Source organism: Sesamum indicum, linkage group LG7 (assembly GCF_026168435.1).
Source record: "Sesamum indicum cultivar Baizhima isolate 11 linkage group LG7, ASM2616843v1, whole genome shotgun sequence".
Classification (NCBI taxonomy): Eukaryota; Viridiplantae; Streptophyta; class Magnoliopsida; order Lamiales; family Pedaliaceae; genus Sesamum; species Sesamum indicum.
The window spans coordinates 2,860,524-2,877,217 of record NC_142663.1 but is presented as its reverse complement, the minus strand read 5'-3'; the positions used below and the strand labels follow the sequence as shown (position 1 = coordinate 2,877,217).

Below are 16,694 nucleotides of genomic sequence, written 5' to 3'. Positions count from 1 at the left end.
TATTAAATAAATCGTAGTATATCAATACAGTACAACATGAAAGGCTAGGCAGTCACCTCGATAGGTCAAGGAATCAGTCATAAACGAAAAAGTGCACAAGTACTAATAGTATTTTGTCATATGCAGGAAAAGTAACTTTTATTAAGCATGTTTTAAACTCTATTCCCATGTATGCTATGGGGTCATTTGCATTACCCATTGGAACTATTGATACCATTAATAGTATAAAAAAATAAATATCGATTTATCTCCCTATATTTTTTAAATACAATGATTTACCCCCCTATAATATTTAAAATAATACAATTTACCTCCCTATATAAGGAGGTAAATTGATTCATTTTAAAAAGTAAAAGGGAGTAAATTACTATATTTTTATTATAAGAAAGTAATGCGCTCATTTTCAATATCATAGGGAATAAATTGCTATTCACCCTTTAAAAAAAATATTGTCAATGACATCTCTTTTATAAAAGATTCAATCCAATGGAACGAAGGAAACCACAAAAGAAAAATTTTTATAATGACAAAGGGATTGAAAATTATAGAATTAAAGATATTAATCATATTACCAGTATATTAATCATTTTATAGGATTAAAGATATTACCAGTATACAAAAACTTGAAGATAACAGTATGTTAGTAAACCATTTCATGTTGCAAAACTATCCGCTTTGAAATTTTAAACTTCTTATGAAATATGTGTTAGGAAATGGATCGGGTCAAGATGGACAACAGCTTGAATATGAAGGCGATAAAAGACACGAATTTGTTAACCCAGTTCGGATATAAATCCTACGTCTGGGGGCGATACCAAGCCAGGAAAAAACACTCAAAGAGGAGGAAAATTGAGGAGTACAACACACACACACACTAATATGTAAGTCTTCACCACACGTGAAAGACAACACTCAGTCTCGTCTCAACTCTTTCTTTTATCTCTCGATTATACAGAGAACTTATATGTTTTTCTCTCTACTCTACTCTACAAAACAATGCTAATAAGAGTAGTATTTATAGTCAACAAAACAATGCCATGAAGCCTTGCCAACACGAGCTAAACTTGCACAGAAAAAAAAGTTATAAATGTTGCTCAAGCACTCTCAAAGATTCGAAGTCTGAACAATTTTTTCACAAAACGTATTAAACAGAGACAAGAATTTGTTTTATCGTTTAAAAGGGACCGTTCCCCCGATTCTTGTTTTGAACTTAATCGTGATGGAGCTTCAGAGGGAAATCCAGGTCCATCCGGAGCAGGAGGAATAATTAGAGATTTTAAGGGTGATTTTATTGCGGGATACACATGTCCGGTAGGATTCACTACTAACAACAAGGCAGAGATGTTAACACTTTGGTTCGGTTTATGCCCACAACAGACCTGGACATTCATAATCTTATTGCAGCATGACCGACCATCAGCTTCAGCATCAAACAGCTTTGGAGAATCTTCTTCTAACATGCTGGAGGATGTCTCTAGCTTCCCAAGAGTAAAAGTCCACCAGTACTTCAGAGAAGCAAATCAGCCTGTAGATGTATTAGCTAACTACTGTATCAGTTCGGATATGAAAGAAGTTTTTGATCAGTGTCCAAGTTTCTTGGAACATTTTGTAATCGGCCATAAAGTCTCTACGGATACTACGGCTAAGTACAAGTATCTGTAGAGGTATATAGTTTGTATTTCCTTTTATTTATACTATGAAGTCCTATTTTCACAGAAAAAAAGAAGAGGCAAATGGAGAAGGCACATAGATTTAGTTTACAAGGACCTGGCCATTAGGTGCAGAAACCTCGACAATACTGCCTGACTATATCAACAGATGAAAAGTTTAAGGCAATCAAGCATACTCGTGACAAGTAAAATACACTATCCCACTGTTTGTATCATATGAAAACACTATCATCCAGGTTCCTTCCATTTGCAAACTATTACCTGAATCCTAGGAATAGGCAAGGACTTCTGAGAACTGCTGCCAAAGATTTTGCTGTCACTGATCTGGATGGTTGTTCGCACCGTGAAAGCTGTCTCCTGGCAGCAGCTACTATTTGGGTCCAATCTCAAGACCAGAGGTTGTAAGGATCACAAGTAACCCTTTTTTGGTGCTGCCCTTTCTTAACCAGTCCATCTCTTACTCTTTTAAGGGCCATTTGAAGGGTGTGGTATTTGTGGAGATTGTTGCAGACAACCTGAAAAATCAGAACTAAGAACCAAATTTGATGGCAGGGAAGCATCCAGAAGGAAACATGAAATCTGAAGACATTATTTTGGTTATTTTGCTGGCCAGGAAAAGGACTTGAACTACATGTATTCACACTCAAATGCAGTCCACCCTCACAGTATTCTTAGGTATTGTGCCTGTAACGTATCGGTTTATGTTCTTGTTCATGCAAACCATATCAGATTTAACACAGTATTTTGTCTGATGAGACATGGACCCAGATGCAGAACCAGCAACTAATCCTATATTCATAAGTACAAAAATAATGGTTGTCCGACAGATAAGCAGTTCCATTCATGACTAAACTGGGAAAATAACCAACATTTACAAAGAGGGGGTAATAATTCTCCTGCACATTAACGCAGAATGTAGTATTTCATCTATAGAAGCATAAGTCTACAACTATCTTCACGCAAAACTTCATTTTTTTCCAGTGACATTTGACTATACATTTCAATAAATGACAGCAATGCACCGTAAGTAACTGCCAACTCATTTCAAGTTACCTTATACAAATAATTTCCATCTCGCTCTTGCCTGATCTGCTCCAGCAACCAATTCAAAGCCTATTTTATCTCAATCCTCATTCTCATTTTTATCCAACAGTGCAATCAGATTCCAGTTCTTGCATGTCCGCATATTTGTAAAGTTTTTCATTAAACATCACCTGCGGATCTTTATTGATGAGCTCTCCATCTTCACCGTAAGCATCCTTTAGAAACACACACCAGTTCATCTGAGTACCAGCCACATAAAATGTCCGAGGCTGCTTTAGAAGCATCTGATAAGTATGTTTCGTGAGACTAAATTCCTCCTTGAACTCCACTATGTTATGTATATATGCTCTTTTCTCCAATGTCATGCTCAAGAACTCATGAATAATTCCCACCCTATACTTCTCCGCCTCCAACGTCCACAAATCCAACTTACAACCATCTGAATAAGGCGACACCAAAGGCAATGTGTTCAAAATGTTCAACTTTCTCTCATCCTCCATATCCAACTCCAATGCTTTGCCGTGTTTCATAGGAAATTTGAAGGCTCTTTTCACCTTATCCTCATCAACCATAAATTCCTTCTCCAAAGCACTCACCGCCAAAGAACTGTCCCAATTAACTAGCTCAAGCACTCGCTTCCCATCATCCTCAATCACTACCCTAAAATAATCTGGATACTCTGCTACTCTATCCCTAAAATCCTCCGGTATGCCAAACAAGAGCCTGTTGTGATAAATTTTACTCAAGGGTATCCTCTTATTCGCGGACATCATTAATAATTTCCTAACAACATCAACCCTTTTGCCCTCCAATTCATTTTCCATATCCCGTTCGGTACGCAGCAAACTATCCATGAAATCAGTAAACCCGACCCAGATTTTGTCGTCCGAATGGCGATAGGTTTGGAAAATGAGAGGATGCCGGAGGATGGACTTGAGAACTTTCCGGCCGCGGGCGAAGCCAAGCTGCTGGTGGAGTTTTCCGGCGTCATCGAGGCGGAGGACGTGGTGGGGCTGTTTGGAGAGGAATTCTTTGGCCTTAGTGAGGAATCTGAAGTGCGCATCTCTGAGGAGGATGTTTTCGAAGTGGGGAATGATGTTTGGTTGGGTTTGAACGAGTGTGGTTCGTGGGCTGTCCTTTTTCTTGCGCTTTTTCTTGAATTTCTTGGGAGTTTTGGTGATGAGAAAGGAGGTGGAAAAGTGGGAGATGGCAGAGAAAACGTGATGGGGTCTGAAGGGGATTAAGGAGGTTTTGGAGAGGTGGTGAAGAAGGGTCATAATAGCGTTGGTGGTAGGAGAGAGGTGGTGCCGCCGTGGATGTGGTGGCTATTTCGTAAAACTGAGGGAGAAAGGAGTGACCTAATTGCTTTGTCTATTACTAAAAAAGAGAAACAAAAGGAAAAATAGATACCAAAAGAAGAAAACTTCCGACCTGCCGGATTCGAACCAGCGACCTAAGGATTGCTACTAAACAACTACAGTCCTCCGCTCTACCAACTGAGCTAAGGTCGGTGGATGACAAACTACCTCTATTTATCACTTTCACAAAACTCTGAATAATTTGCAATCTTGTATGTTTATTCCCTTTTATGTGATTCAAATTATATTCTTTTTATATTGTTCGAAAATAAAAATAGATAATTCATAAATAAATAATATTACATATAATAAATAATATATACATGCTAATTAATCAATTAACACATTGACACATAATTGTGGGCGAATTAATCTTCAAAAGCGGAAATATGTCGATCCACGTATCAAGATTTGGCTTATCTTAAAGCCCATGACTTGATTGGATCGTGAATATATCAACTCTCATGTTGCCTTGAAGATCACTACACGGACATTTTTAAAATTCCCCCACGTTGGATCCAAAAATTATGGACGCTATGAACATGTCTTGCTCACCTCGGTGGATTACTACCAAAGTAACCGACTCATTTACACACCTCAAACCTATGGAGTCTATGGTGATTCTCCAAGAAAGAACATAGAGATAAACATTTGGAGAGAGTATTGTGATTAATCATTTGGATCACACTTGTGTTTGTGTCACTTTGATCACAACCATGTACTTTATTTATAGATGTACTCAACCTTATCCCTAAGAGGAGTCCATATCCCAACATATATTTGGAAAACTACAAACTCTATCTCAGATAGAGTTTATCCCAGAGGAGTCCTTGTTCCAGCATATATTTGGGAGACTCAATCTCTATCTCAAATATGGATGCATATTGGGTCACGAGTCTACAAAGCTAACCTAATATTGAACATCTCCTACTCATACATTTAACTCAATCTCCATGATACTCATTATCTCAATTTTTCAATCTCACATTCATCCCTTCATACAGGAAATTGGCATGCAACCAAGCGAGAAGGAACAATGAGGAGAGTTATATTAAGTTTTCACCAAACTAATATAATCTTACCACTCAAAACTCGTTTTGTACCCAAAGTATGTGGTCGCACTTAATCAAGGATCTTTAGATCCCTCACTAAATAGAGCATGCCTAACCCACTCAAATATGTATTATGTTCATGATTGATTGGGCATTTTTCAACACAGGCGCTTAGGCTATGAACAATAGAACACAAGTGCATTACCAACTTAGTTTTCGCTTGGCCTTTCATACCAATCAGCTTGGTCCTGATAGCTTTCCTAGACATGTTCCAACAAATCGAATCACTCATAACCATTGGATATCATGTTAAAAGTAGTGTCATTAAGCTTACACCTCGACATGGTCCAGAGTCACAAAGGAAGCAGGGACCATTTAGTCATTTCACACAAGAGGTCGTCTCAAAGCACTTGTAGTATGAATACATGTTATGTGGAGCTCCCACTCAACTTGGGCATGTCACCGGTCTTAACATCATATGAATCTAAGTCCCAGTAGTTATCCAAGCACCAAGTTGCACAATACTAGACAATTACTCTTTTAATGCCTTCTAGTAGTTCGCACTTTCAGCTGACTTAGGCCTTTTAAGAAGTGCGGGCATATTTCATAATCAATCAAATATATGATCTCATCTTGAAGGGAGTAGATCAGTCTGGGAAGCGCGGCAAAAGCATGAAAAATCGCAAAATAATGATTCTAACAAACAACAAAATTCCGATCAAGGGGTATACCCTTGATCCATTCCCAGGCGTGTTCGATATAAAAGATGAAACAAAAGGCCGTAGAAACATAAAGAAAAACAAGATGCAGAAAATCTAAACAGGGATTATCCTTGTAGTTTTTCGTTGTACGGCTACAAAGGTTGGTTCCTTGCCAGTCGAATCCGTTCACGGTGAGATCTATCTAGGAATCCTCCTAAGAATGACACACCACTACTAAGGATGTGGAGATTTCGTGCTAGCAAAATCTCCACATAAGTGCAAAGAATCAATAACACCATACACACGATCTTTGTTCCTCTTTCGATCTCTATGATCTTAAGAAGGTTTTTGGGAAGAAAATCTAAGAAAAGATCATGTGTATGGTGTATGCAGCAGCTGTTAGGCGATTATGAGGGTTTTAGGTATTTTGTATGTAACCTAGTCAAAAGACACCAAGGAGTCTTGACCTAGAATGACTCCTACCCAACAAACACCTCTAAGCCACCTTATGGCAAATTTTGGTGCACACTAGGGCACCAATTCAACCACACCACATCCAAGGAGGAGTTTTGCTCCTCCTTAGCCTAACCAAGGTCTAACCAAGGCCTTGCGCTTGCATTTTAATGGATTGGCTTGATTAATTAAAATTAAATCAAGCCTACGTCTAATGGACTTCAAATCAAACCTAGTTTAATTTATAAGTCCAATATTAAAATATTCTTTAATCTAATTAAATGATTCAAGCTTCTTGTAATCTCTATTTCAATTTATCAAATTTAGAAATCGAACCAAGCCTAATAAAATTAATCCAATTAATTTTCAGGGCTAATTAATTCAATTAATTAAACTTCAAGTCATCCATCCAATGAATTGATCTAAATAGATGATCCAATCATTTATTCTCTCCAAAAATTAATTTAATCCGACTCTTTTCGAATTAATCCCATCCCATTATAGTGGCAGGGTGTGACTCTTTAGGTTCACCCGCAGCTAGACTTGGGTATATGTGACCAATACAATTAATTAAATCTAATTTAACCAATTATTTTCGATTATCCCAAAATTGAAAATAGCTCGTTACCATGGGTGGTTGTTTGACAACAGTTCATGGCACTAGAGACTAGGTGAAATATGACGTGAACATTTAGGCTCCGTGTCCATACGAGTACAGTCCTACTATCAATCGTCTCTCGGCCTTACCCTAGGGATGGAATTGGATGTCGGTTTTCATCTTTAACTAAATAACTATGCTTAATGCTCGAGATGCATATAATCTAACCGATTCGATCTAAGAAACCTATTCCTGATCAATTAATCATTTTGGCCAAAAAAAATTTTAGAGTCTAAACCATCTTAGAGCATATTGAAATACTCGTTGTCATACACTAACAGGGGACAAATCCTCTCTTGAAATCCACCATCATCGCTATATACTCCAACTGCACTAGATAAGGCTTATGATTACTATGCCTCACGATACAGCCACCGTTCGCCATATGCAAGATACGGTCTTCGTGTGCACGTGACTGCCATGATTCTCAAGTCTGATAACTAATCTTGTACTATCAAAACCGAAAATTTCAATCATACCGACCAAGTCTTAAGAGACATATAATGATTTCCGCAAGTCAATTCAGTTAGTCGACTACCTTGCCAACTGACCCACTAAAACTGCACGGACGACCTAAGTCTCCTGCTGACGAAATATAGTTGCAGTACTTAGTGCAAGTTCTATAGGCCCTCCATGCCCTGCCTCGAAGTCTTCAACTTGCAATCTTTCAGATCGATCCTTAGGAGTTGACTTGATAGCTGCCAAACCTATCGCAGCCCAACTCCATAGGTTTCACCTTTCGGTCTGTGGGTGTTTCGTTGTGATATGAAAACCCCGTTCAATATCGGTAGTAAGTACAGTGAAACACATTGCCAACTTGATGAATTCTTACCGTATTCATTGGTTTAATATTATTCGATAAAGATTGGGGAATGAAAAAAAACCAACCCAATTAACTTTTGCGCCCCTATTTCAATAATCTTAGCTCCTCTAGCTAGGTGACCATTCGTTATCTATTATTCTTCCCCACTTATTGTTAGAATCGATAACCAAAAAACCAATTGAGATTGGCTGTTTTGGGAACCATTCAATCAATCTTTATTTAAATATTATTATCTTGATGGATATAGTAAGTATTCGTCTTTGGTACATATGTCTGTTGTGCTTACCGATTATGTTAAACACTGGTTTGACGTCACAGATGCCCACAGACCACTTAATTGTAGTTGGGTTGTGCATTGAATAACGACTATGAAACCAACTTTTGAAGGTTCATCTGGAGCGTTCCAAGTCGAGGACCTCGAGACTGGGCACCGAGAGTCCTACTGAGATTGGATGGCGGCTATTGGAATGCTGTTCAGTGCACTAAGCACGATGATGCTTATATTTTTTATGTATAACAATGGATATCGAGTGTGCACCGACGAGGCAACAGACACCTGTTGAAGGACTATCTTTGATACTTGAATAAAGGTTAAAGAAGAGCTCTTGACGCACATTAATAGAGAGTTGGTTCTGGAAGGCTATAGCAATAATAGCTTTCAGCATCATATGAATAATGTTTAATCTCAAAACGAGCATACATTACCAAAAGACCTAGTTAATATCTATTTTTATAATACTTGTTGCAATCTTATTAATAATTGTATCAATAAAACTACAATCTATAATACAAATTTAAAGACTCTATTAAATGATTCATCTTTTTTTATTGGCACAAATAATATTTATTTATCGTTGCTTGCCCATTTTTCTTTATTTTTTTAATATTTTTGAAAAACAAGTATATACAGTGATGGTTTAGGAGTAGACTTTACATCTTCATATTATTTTTGACAAGGAGTAATTTCAATCTTATATTGTTGTAAAGATTGAATTTTGTACACTGATATTTTATTCCTATTATATCATAAATGAATAAAAAATAATATAACAAGCAGTAGTCACACTCCAAATGTTCAAATTATCTTTTAGCCTCTTACAAATAGTTTTTAACTTTACAGGATAAGTGATTTAATTAATTTATATTTATTTTTAACGTGTTTTACTTTTCAAGTGTTTGATTTACATGAGAACTCATTCAGTTGATTTTAATTTATCTTCTAACTAATTATCATCTATATATGTGCTTGGAAACTATGCTAGGAAATTTCTAAATGTATTCAATTATTTTAATTTTTATGAATTTTTTAAGTCATTTTATATTATCCCATAAAGGTAATTTTTTTTATGTAATAAGTAAAGCATATTAATTATTAATATAATATAAATATAATAATACAAAGTATAATGTGATAATAATTAATAAGAGTAAATATGAAAAATGTGAAAAGTAACCAGTAAGAGTAAATAAATGTTTAATGAAAAAATAATCAATAAGAGTAAATGAATGTAATTCCAAAGTAATTAATAGAAATTAATATTGTCTTATATTTTTATCCGCATTAATTGGGAGAGGGACACCAGTACAATGTTTCCTTACAACATTACAAATAACCCTGATAGAGAAATATCATGTTTACATATATACTTAACATGACTGATAGTTATGTATTTTTACTTTCTTGCCCCATAATAACAACAAAACAACACTTTCACTTGCCATATGAAGAATTGACTCTCTCCCCTTTCCCTCCTTCTTCCTAGGAAGAAACTCTAATCTTCCATCAAAACTTTCTTCGAACACTGCATCTGCAGGGGATCTTCCAATGCAGTGTAGAAGGGCGTCGGAAGAAGGGATGTCGTAGTTCTCCGGCAACACCGTTGAAGACCGACGGTGGGCTCCTTTCTCGATCTTTTATTTAACATTGTAGTAATCTTTGGCTTTTCTATTTCATTAACCTAGTTTACACAATATTTTTTTTCATTCGGTCGCAATAATTTTCTTTTATTTTCTTATTGTCAAACACCTGCTTCCCCACCGGTCATACACTATTTCAGTTGCACTGGAGTCGTCTGAATTTTTTAATTTTGTAAGCTACTAGAGATGTATCCCTTTTTGTTCCATTTAGCGCCAGACAAGTTTAATGCTTGACTAAGTTCTTATTATTTTCATTAAGATTGGAATAAATAATTGATTTTGTTGCATTCCAGTTCTATATTTACATATAAATCAACTAAGACTGGATACGAAGAATACGCCTGAGTCCTTGTATTTTAGGGGCAATAATACGTAAATGCCCTATGAATATACCTTCCAACACTTTGAGACAATGACACTCTAATTTTTAGGTATTCATTGATTTATGTTGTTACTCGCAGAAAACTGCAAATTTTGTAGTATAAGTTAGGCCGATAAGGAATATGAATGGAGCGATCTCTATCTGTTTGTCTATTTAGCAATTTACAACTCAATCCAAAATTTTTGTAAATTTTATGTCCAAATACTTTACCAAAACCTCTAAACCACTGCTTTTTCCAGTATTATTCACCCCCATATAGTTGAATCTTAGTCGTCCCCCGTTATTTCAAAAACTATAGTTCAATGGATAATAGTGACCTGGGCAGTAGTAGTGCTGGTCATAGCTATTCGACCTATAGGTCAAATTATAGGCAGACAACATCATCTTTCGACTCTGACATTCTTCGTATATGCACGTGTGGACGGGTACTTGTTCGAACCTCATGGACGAGTACCAACCCTGGCAGGCGTTTCCGTGGATGTCAAGGCAATGAGGTGGGTGATTTTAATTTATGATGTTGTATTCAATGTATATGTCCACAAATCTTCATATATGTCCACAAACCATGATATTACTGATTTATCTTATATGTCGTTAATGTGTCCATCACATTACATTGCATTGTTAACCACTATAACTTTATGTTAATGTAAGGGTAAATATTGTGAGACTTTCCAATAGGTGGACCCGCCCATATGTCATCGTTCTAAAGAGGTGATTCCAGGCTTACTGAACAGGCTCAACCAATATGAAAATGCCATAAAGCATGCAAAAGAACATGTTGATTTGGAATCCAGGCATCGTTGCAGTTGTGTTGGTTTAGTGTTGTTTTGCATCTTGTGTTCGGCTACCAGCCTTTTCTTCACAATCTAGTACTACTGTAACCAATAGGACTTTTCGTTTAATGATTTTGTAATCTATTGTACTTCGTGAGTAAGACATGTTATACTCAACTGGCTGGGAGTAGCTTCTGTGGCCAATTTTGTATCTCTTACTTAAGATCAATAGGATCTTAACCCTTTAGGCTCGGTATTTGCCTATCTATAGTCATTGGGTTCACGTCTATCTTAATTTTGTGTAGTCTGACTATGTTATGCTGCAATGTTTTGTGTGTTCAATATATGTTTGTTACTATCTGCTTTTGTTAAATTGAAATACATCCGTGTAGTCGACATACAGTAGTTAATGATGCGCACTTCTATACCTTTAGTTCTTTGTATTTAGTTAAATGACTACTGTTGTAAGTTCCTATAGAAGAATATGAATAAAGCTTCTTGGCGTCGAGTCGTTGAATTCCGGTCATAGACCACCACCACCACTAGACTCGCCTCGACCTAACGATTCGAAAGACCAACATTGCTCATTTTCATCAAGTTGTTGCTGAGATTAAAAAATTTTAATTTCATTTCCGTTGTAAAGTTTTTGGCCACCACTGCTTTGCAGTCTGAACGGATTTCAGGCCGTTTGAATCCTATCATCAAGGTGAATATTTTCCTACCTTCATCAAGCATAGAGAGGTCGGGCTGAAGCTTCTTGCCGTCAAATCCGCATCGCCGTCTAAAGAATCATGGCCTGAGGCTACCACTGTTTGACTCCTCTCGTCCAGACAAACAATATTCGAATCTTAGAGAGAAGATTTTGGAGAAATAATTATATTATACCTAAAAATATATCAATTTTTTTAGCTTATATAAATATTATATTATTATTAATATATATTTAAATTAAATATTTAATATTTTTTATTATTTTTATATTTTGTTAAATCAAATAATTTTACTTAATTTCTGTTTTTAACATTCTTTTTCTCCGTCTCCGACAGTGATGAAAATGGTCAAGCTTGGCCTTGTTCAGATCATTTGGATGAGAGGAATCGAACGGTGGTAGTCTCAGATAGTGATTCTGTAGACGACAGCGAATTGACAGCAAGAAGCTTCAATGGTCGTGCTTAGAGCCCAACCTCTCTACGCTTGACGAAAATCCGACTTGAAGGTACGGGAATGTTTAACTTGATGATAGAATTCAAACGGCCGAAAATTCATTTAGGCGGTGGAGCAGTAGCGGCCAGAAACTTCACGGCGGAAACAAGCTTAAAATGTTTGAATTTCAGCAACAACTTGATAAAAATGAGCAAGGTTGGTCTCATTTGAATCGTCAGGTCGAGGCGAGTCTAGTGGTGGTGGCACATGATCGGAATACATCTGGACGACAACGAGTCGACACCAAGAAGATTTTACGGAAACCACTTTAGCTTAGTGGACAATGCATTAGTATGGTGCATTTGTTGTTTTTCAGTTTGATGTAATGTATCATTTTAATTGTTTTGTTCTTCTGTTTGTAAGAATTCTTATATTTACTGAGTATTCTATGTGTGATTCCGACATATGATTGGTCCTGTTAATTGAAATATTGCAGTAATGCTTTGAATTTTATTGAGTTTAAAGTTGTTTTACATGTTGGTTGCTATTAGATGCTTTAGGGGAAACCTGTCTGTGGGCATCAAGAAGAGCTTAACTATTGCTGCTCTTTTGAACACAGTGCTATTATTAGAGCAAAGAAGGTTGCAACATTTCGCAGTGTGTTTTATATATAAAATTGTATTAGGGCAATGATTTTGTGATTAATATTATCTAGTTTTTGGATCAACCTCTCTGAAAATCATGATCTGGTGTAGCAAGTTTCTATTGAGATCATGATGTTAAGGAATATACTTATGTTCTAATCAGCTACTGCATTTCTTTTTCAATTTTATCGACCACAAACTTGACAAGTTTTGTTGAATGATGCCCCCTCCTTATTCCGGCTTTTCCATTTCTTTGTCTGTGCGTCTTTTTTTTTTGTGTGTATGTGTATGTGTGTGTGTGGGGTGTGTGTGTGTGTGTGCGGGGTGTGGGTGTGTGTGTGTGTGCATCGGGTGTGTGGGGGAGGGGTGTGTGTGTGTGTGTGCGGTGGGTGTGTGTGTTTATTGTGTGTGTGTGTGGGGTGTGTGTGTGGGTGTGTGTGTGTGTGCGTGTGCAGTGTGTGTGTGTGGGGGGGGGGGGTGTGTGTTTATTGTGTGTGCGGTGTGTGTGTGTATGTGTGGGAGTGTCTGTGCGTGTGTGTATGTGTGTGTCACGGTATAACATGTTTTACTTCTATTTTGAACATAGAAGAAGTGAGTGTTGCGTTTATCTTCTGCGCCAACGAATGTCATCTGCGTCTTGTTACATTTGTCATTCTCCTTCAATTTTGAAGTCTTCATTTCTATCTACACAACCCTTTTTTTTGTGTAGGATGTTGCCATAGTTTCGCAATATTTTATACTCATTACGGGTATTGTGTGTCTTTGTGGTCTATTTATGTCCTTTGCAATATTTTTGTGTGCTTGCATAGATGTATATTCTCATTTTTGTTTACCTGATATGAAAGAGTATTTATTGAAATGAAGAGCAATAACAGGACAGGAGAGCGTGCATTGTCCCTCTTCTTTTTCCCTTTCAATATATCTAATTAGCAAGAGTGGTCTTGGATTGATTTACTTTACTAGAGGAGATATAACGTGAGAAAATGTGTGGATAATTGATAAAATCTGATAAATACCTTGGGTGGTTCTGATCTGCTACATAGATACACTATGAACCATTGCTTCTTAGGTGCACAATGAGCATGTTCTTTATAGACAACAAAAAACTCTAGTATGCCTTTACCAGTTCCGGAAAAATTGTCTCTTACTTTATATTTCATTCATTTTCGCTCTTAATTTATATAGAAAGCAGGGGATTACTTTTTCTTGCATGTACAAATATATTTATAAGTAGGTGCACAATTCTTTTAGACAATAGAAAAATCTGACATGCCTTTACTAGTTCAAGGAAAATTGACACTTACTTCAAGTTCCATTCATTTTAGCTCTTAATTTATATAGAAAGCAGGGATTACTTTTCTTGCATGTATAAATATATTTATAAGTAGGTATTTCAACTATATTTTACAAAGTCTTAATTATGTAGTCTCTTATGGTATTATATTAATTAATATTTGCTGCAATACGAATGAGGATCATATTTGGATCATGAACAATACATGCATTTACAGTTTCAATATGTAATAACCATGTATTAGATTCCATTCAAACTTCACACCAATATTAAATAAATCCTTTCTAGAAATCAAAGAAATAGAACCATTAAGTTGAGTAGTTGGGTTTTTGATTATTTATTCCCTTAAATGCTTGTTACATACAGAATCAACCATATAAATCACTATGCTGCCACTGATTCCATGAACGCAAGACTTGAGCAAACCCCATGTTGTCAATCTGTTACTAGGTAGGCAGATTAAACCCTTAGTTCCACTATCAGTTGTTTAATCGCCAAGAACACGCATTTATCCCAATTAACCGTCAGTTTGTCAAGTATACATAGTTAAATAGACCTATCTTGTTAGGCAAGTCCAGTCATCATCACATTGTTAATTAATGCTACTTATTGATAAGATCCACTGATGTGTGATTAACGAAGATTGCTTGGGAAATATCAAAAAAGCCCCTCATTAAGGGCATTTCTGTCATTTAAGCGAGGATCCGCGTCTTTTCTATCGGTCGGGTTGAACTGACCCGACCCGGATCCACCCGCCTTCGAAGACCTGGACAATGATCACCGTCCGATCGCGGACGCAACTCAGCAGGATTCGGCCACGTGGCCGGTCAACTCTGACCTGCTGAGCCCTATATATAGACCCGAAATGCAGATATTAAAGGGACTTTTTACGCATTAATTGAACTCGAACTTTGAGATCGCATATATTTCTCTCGATCAACCTAACTTGAGCGTCGGATGATCATTGTCAGGGACGTGCCCGACGAGCTCACGGTTCGTGTTTTATTCTCAGGGAACCCAAAAATCTGGTTCGGAAGAGTTAGACCATCTCCAGTGAGATCGTCTGAGGAGATCGCATAATTCGACCCGATCATCCACTATGACAACTACCCAAATGTGGAAGGTCGCTTGTAAATACGTGTAACTCATTCACCCAAATGAAGTAAACGTATTCATGTTAGAATTACATAAAGCTCTATCCCCTTGTTCCTTTGGTGCAAATAGCCCCATTCCAAAAATATGTGGCCCGACTGTTACTACTACCAATGCTAGTTCTTCTGTAACTAACTTGGACAAAAGAGATGGAGCAAACATTTGTCAACGCACTTTTAGTTCATGCAAGGCATGGTTAGTTTCGCGTTGGTAGGGAAAACAGACATGCGATGCATTGCTCGATTCGCGCTGTGAATAAGGCACACAACTCTATGGTTACTGTCGCTTGTAAATATGTTACCTCATGAAAATAAACTCTTAGTTTTTATTATTTTGTGCTTTACCTTATTTTAGATTTTAATTATTGTTATTATATTATTATTTTATTTATAAATAGTTTAAAATTTATTGATATACTAATTATCAATTATTTTTAAAAAATAATCTAAAATCAATAAACCTTAGTATCAAAATAATTGTATCTTATCTCTTGTGGTCCATCAAATAGCCATTATTATATATATTTTTTAATCTTAAATTGAAACAAGTTCCGGATGCTATCCGCAATATAAAGATAATAATAATATAGATATAGGGAAGAGTATTATATAATAATAATAATAATATATTATTGTTATGTATGTCTTTTTTTAAAGTTTCTTGCACCCTAATTATAATGGTAATAATGTATAAGGTATCAATAAAGACATAAGATCTATCGACATTTCATAGAAAATTTTGGTTGGTTCTTTCCTTTTTTTTTAATTAATAGCAGTAAATAAATTATAATAACTTATACAAAACGATAACGCAATAACAAATACATTAATATAGCAACGGTAATTAATTTGTAATACCCACACATTCGGTTAGACTAGACCCCATAACCTTGAACTTGTATTTCAAAGTTTAAAACAACGCAAGCACATTTACATTTATATATATATATAGGGTTAGATGCAAATTATCCCCTGTAAAAAAAAAATAGCAAATTACCCCCTTATATTTTTTATAATAGAGCAAATAAGCCTCTCATGCAATTTCGTGATATTCACGATTTTTTTTTAAATATTTTTTATTTGTAATTATAAAATTATATTTACATCTTTATTAATAACCGTTGGATCTGTCTGAATCTAAGGCTTAACTTGAATTAACAAGTTCAATGGTCCAGATTAAAATAAATTTGATCGATGGTTTAGATTAAAAATATATATTTATAATTTATATAAATTACATAAAAACAAATTAAAATATATTTATGATATATTTTTATTAGTTAAAATTATATATATATGTGTATATATATATATAGAGAGAGAGAACAGGGAAGGGGCGGCCAATTGTTGGGGCGAAGGTGGGGGTTAGGTGGCGGGATGGCGGATTGGTGGGGGGGGGGGGGGGGGGCAGCGACTGATGAGGAGAGAGGGGAAGGTGGGGGACGACGCAGGTGACGGGAAAGGAGGGTGGGCTGGGGAAGCTGATTGGTGGGGGGGGGGGGGGAGGTGGGGGGGGGGGTGACAGGGACGAAAGCTGTTTTTGTTTTTTTTTTAAATTTTTTAAATAAAAATATATATTATTAATATTATATATAATAACATTATTCTATATTATATTTAAATATAAA

At 36.2% G+C, this 16,694-nt stretch overlaps 1 protein-coding gene and 1 non-coding gene across 3 annotated transcripts; both read right to left on the bottom strand.

Annotated features, from left to right (window-relative positions):
- Positions 1-1,081: 1,081 nt before the first annotated feature.
- LOC105179086 (protein WHAT'S THIS FACTOR 1 homolog, chloroplastic) lies at positions 1,082-4,104 on the bottom strand. Of its 2 annotated transcripts, XM_020691229.2 has the most exons (3): positions 2,724-4,104; positions 1,932-2,185; positions 1,082-1,525 (listed from the first exon to the last, which is right to left on the bottom strand). In XM_020691229.2, the coding sequence occupies exon 1, from the start codon at positions 3,989-3,991 to the stop codon at positions 2,813-2,815; it is 1,179 nt and encodes a 392-aa protein (XP_020546888.1). In that variant the 5' UTR covers positions 3,992-4,104; the 3' UTR covers positions 1,082-1,525; positions 1,932-2,185; positions 2,724-2,812. The 2 variants fall into 2 exon arrangements, with proteins under 2 accessions (XP_020546888.1, XP_011100983.1); XM_011102681.3 differs by lacking the exon at positions 1,082-1,525 and having other exon boundaries at positions 1,735-2,185.
- A 35-nt stretch (positions 4,105-4,139) lies between these two features.
- Positions 4,140-4,225, bottom strand: TRNAY-GUA (transfer RNA tyrosine (anticodon GUA)). The gene is given in 2 exon segments: positions 4,140-4,175; positions 4,189-4,225. It is a non-coding gene; the product is annotated as a tRNA-Tyr (tRNA).
- Between the last annotated feature and the right edge of the window lie 12,469 nt (positions 4,226-16,694).

Excerpts from the sequence above, each read along its gene's own strand:
- LOC105179086 (XM_020691229.2), bottom strand. The coding sequence starts at position 3,991 with ATGACCCTTCTTCACCACCTCTCCAAAACCTCCTTAATCCCCTTCAGA.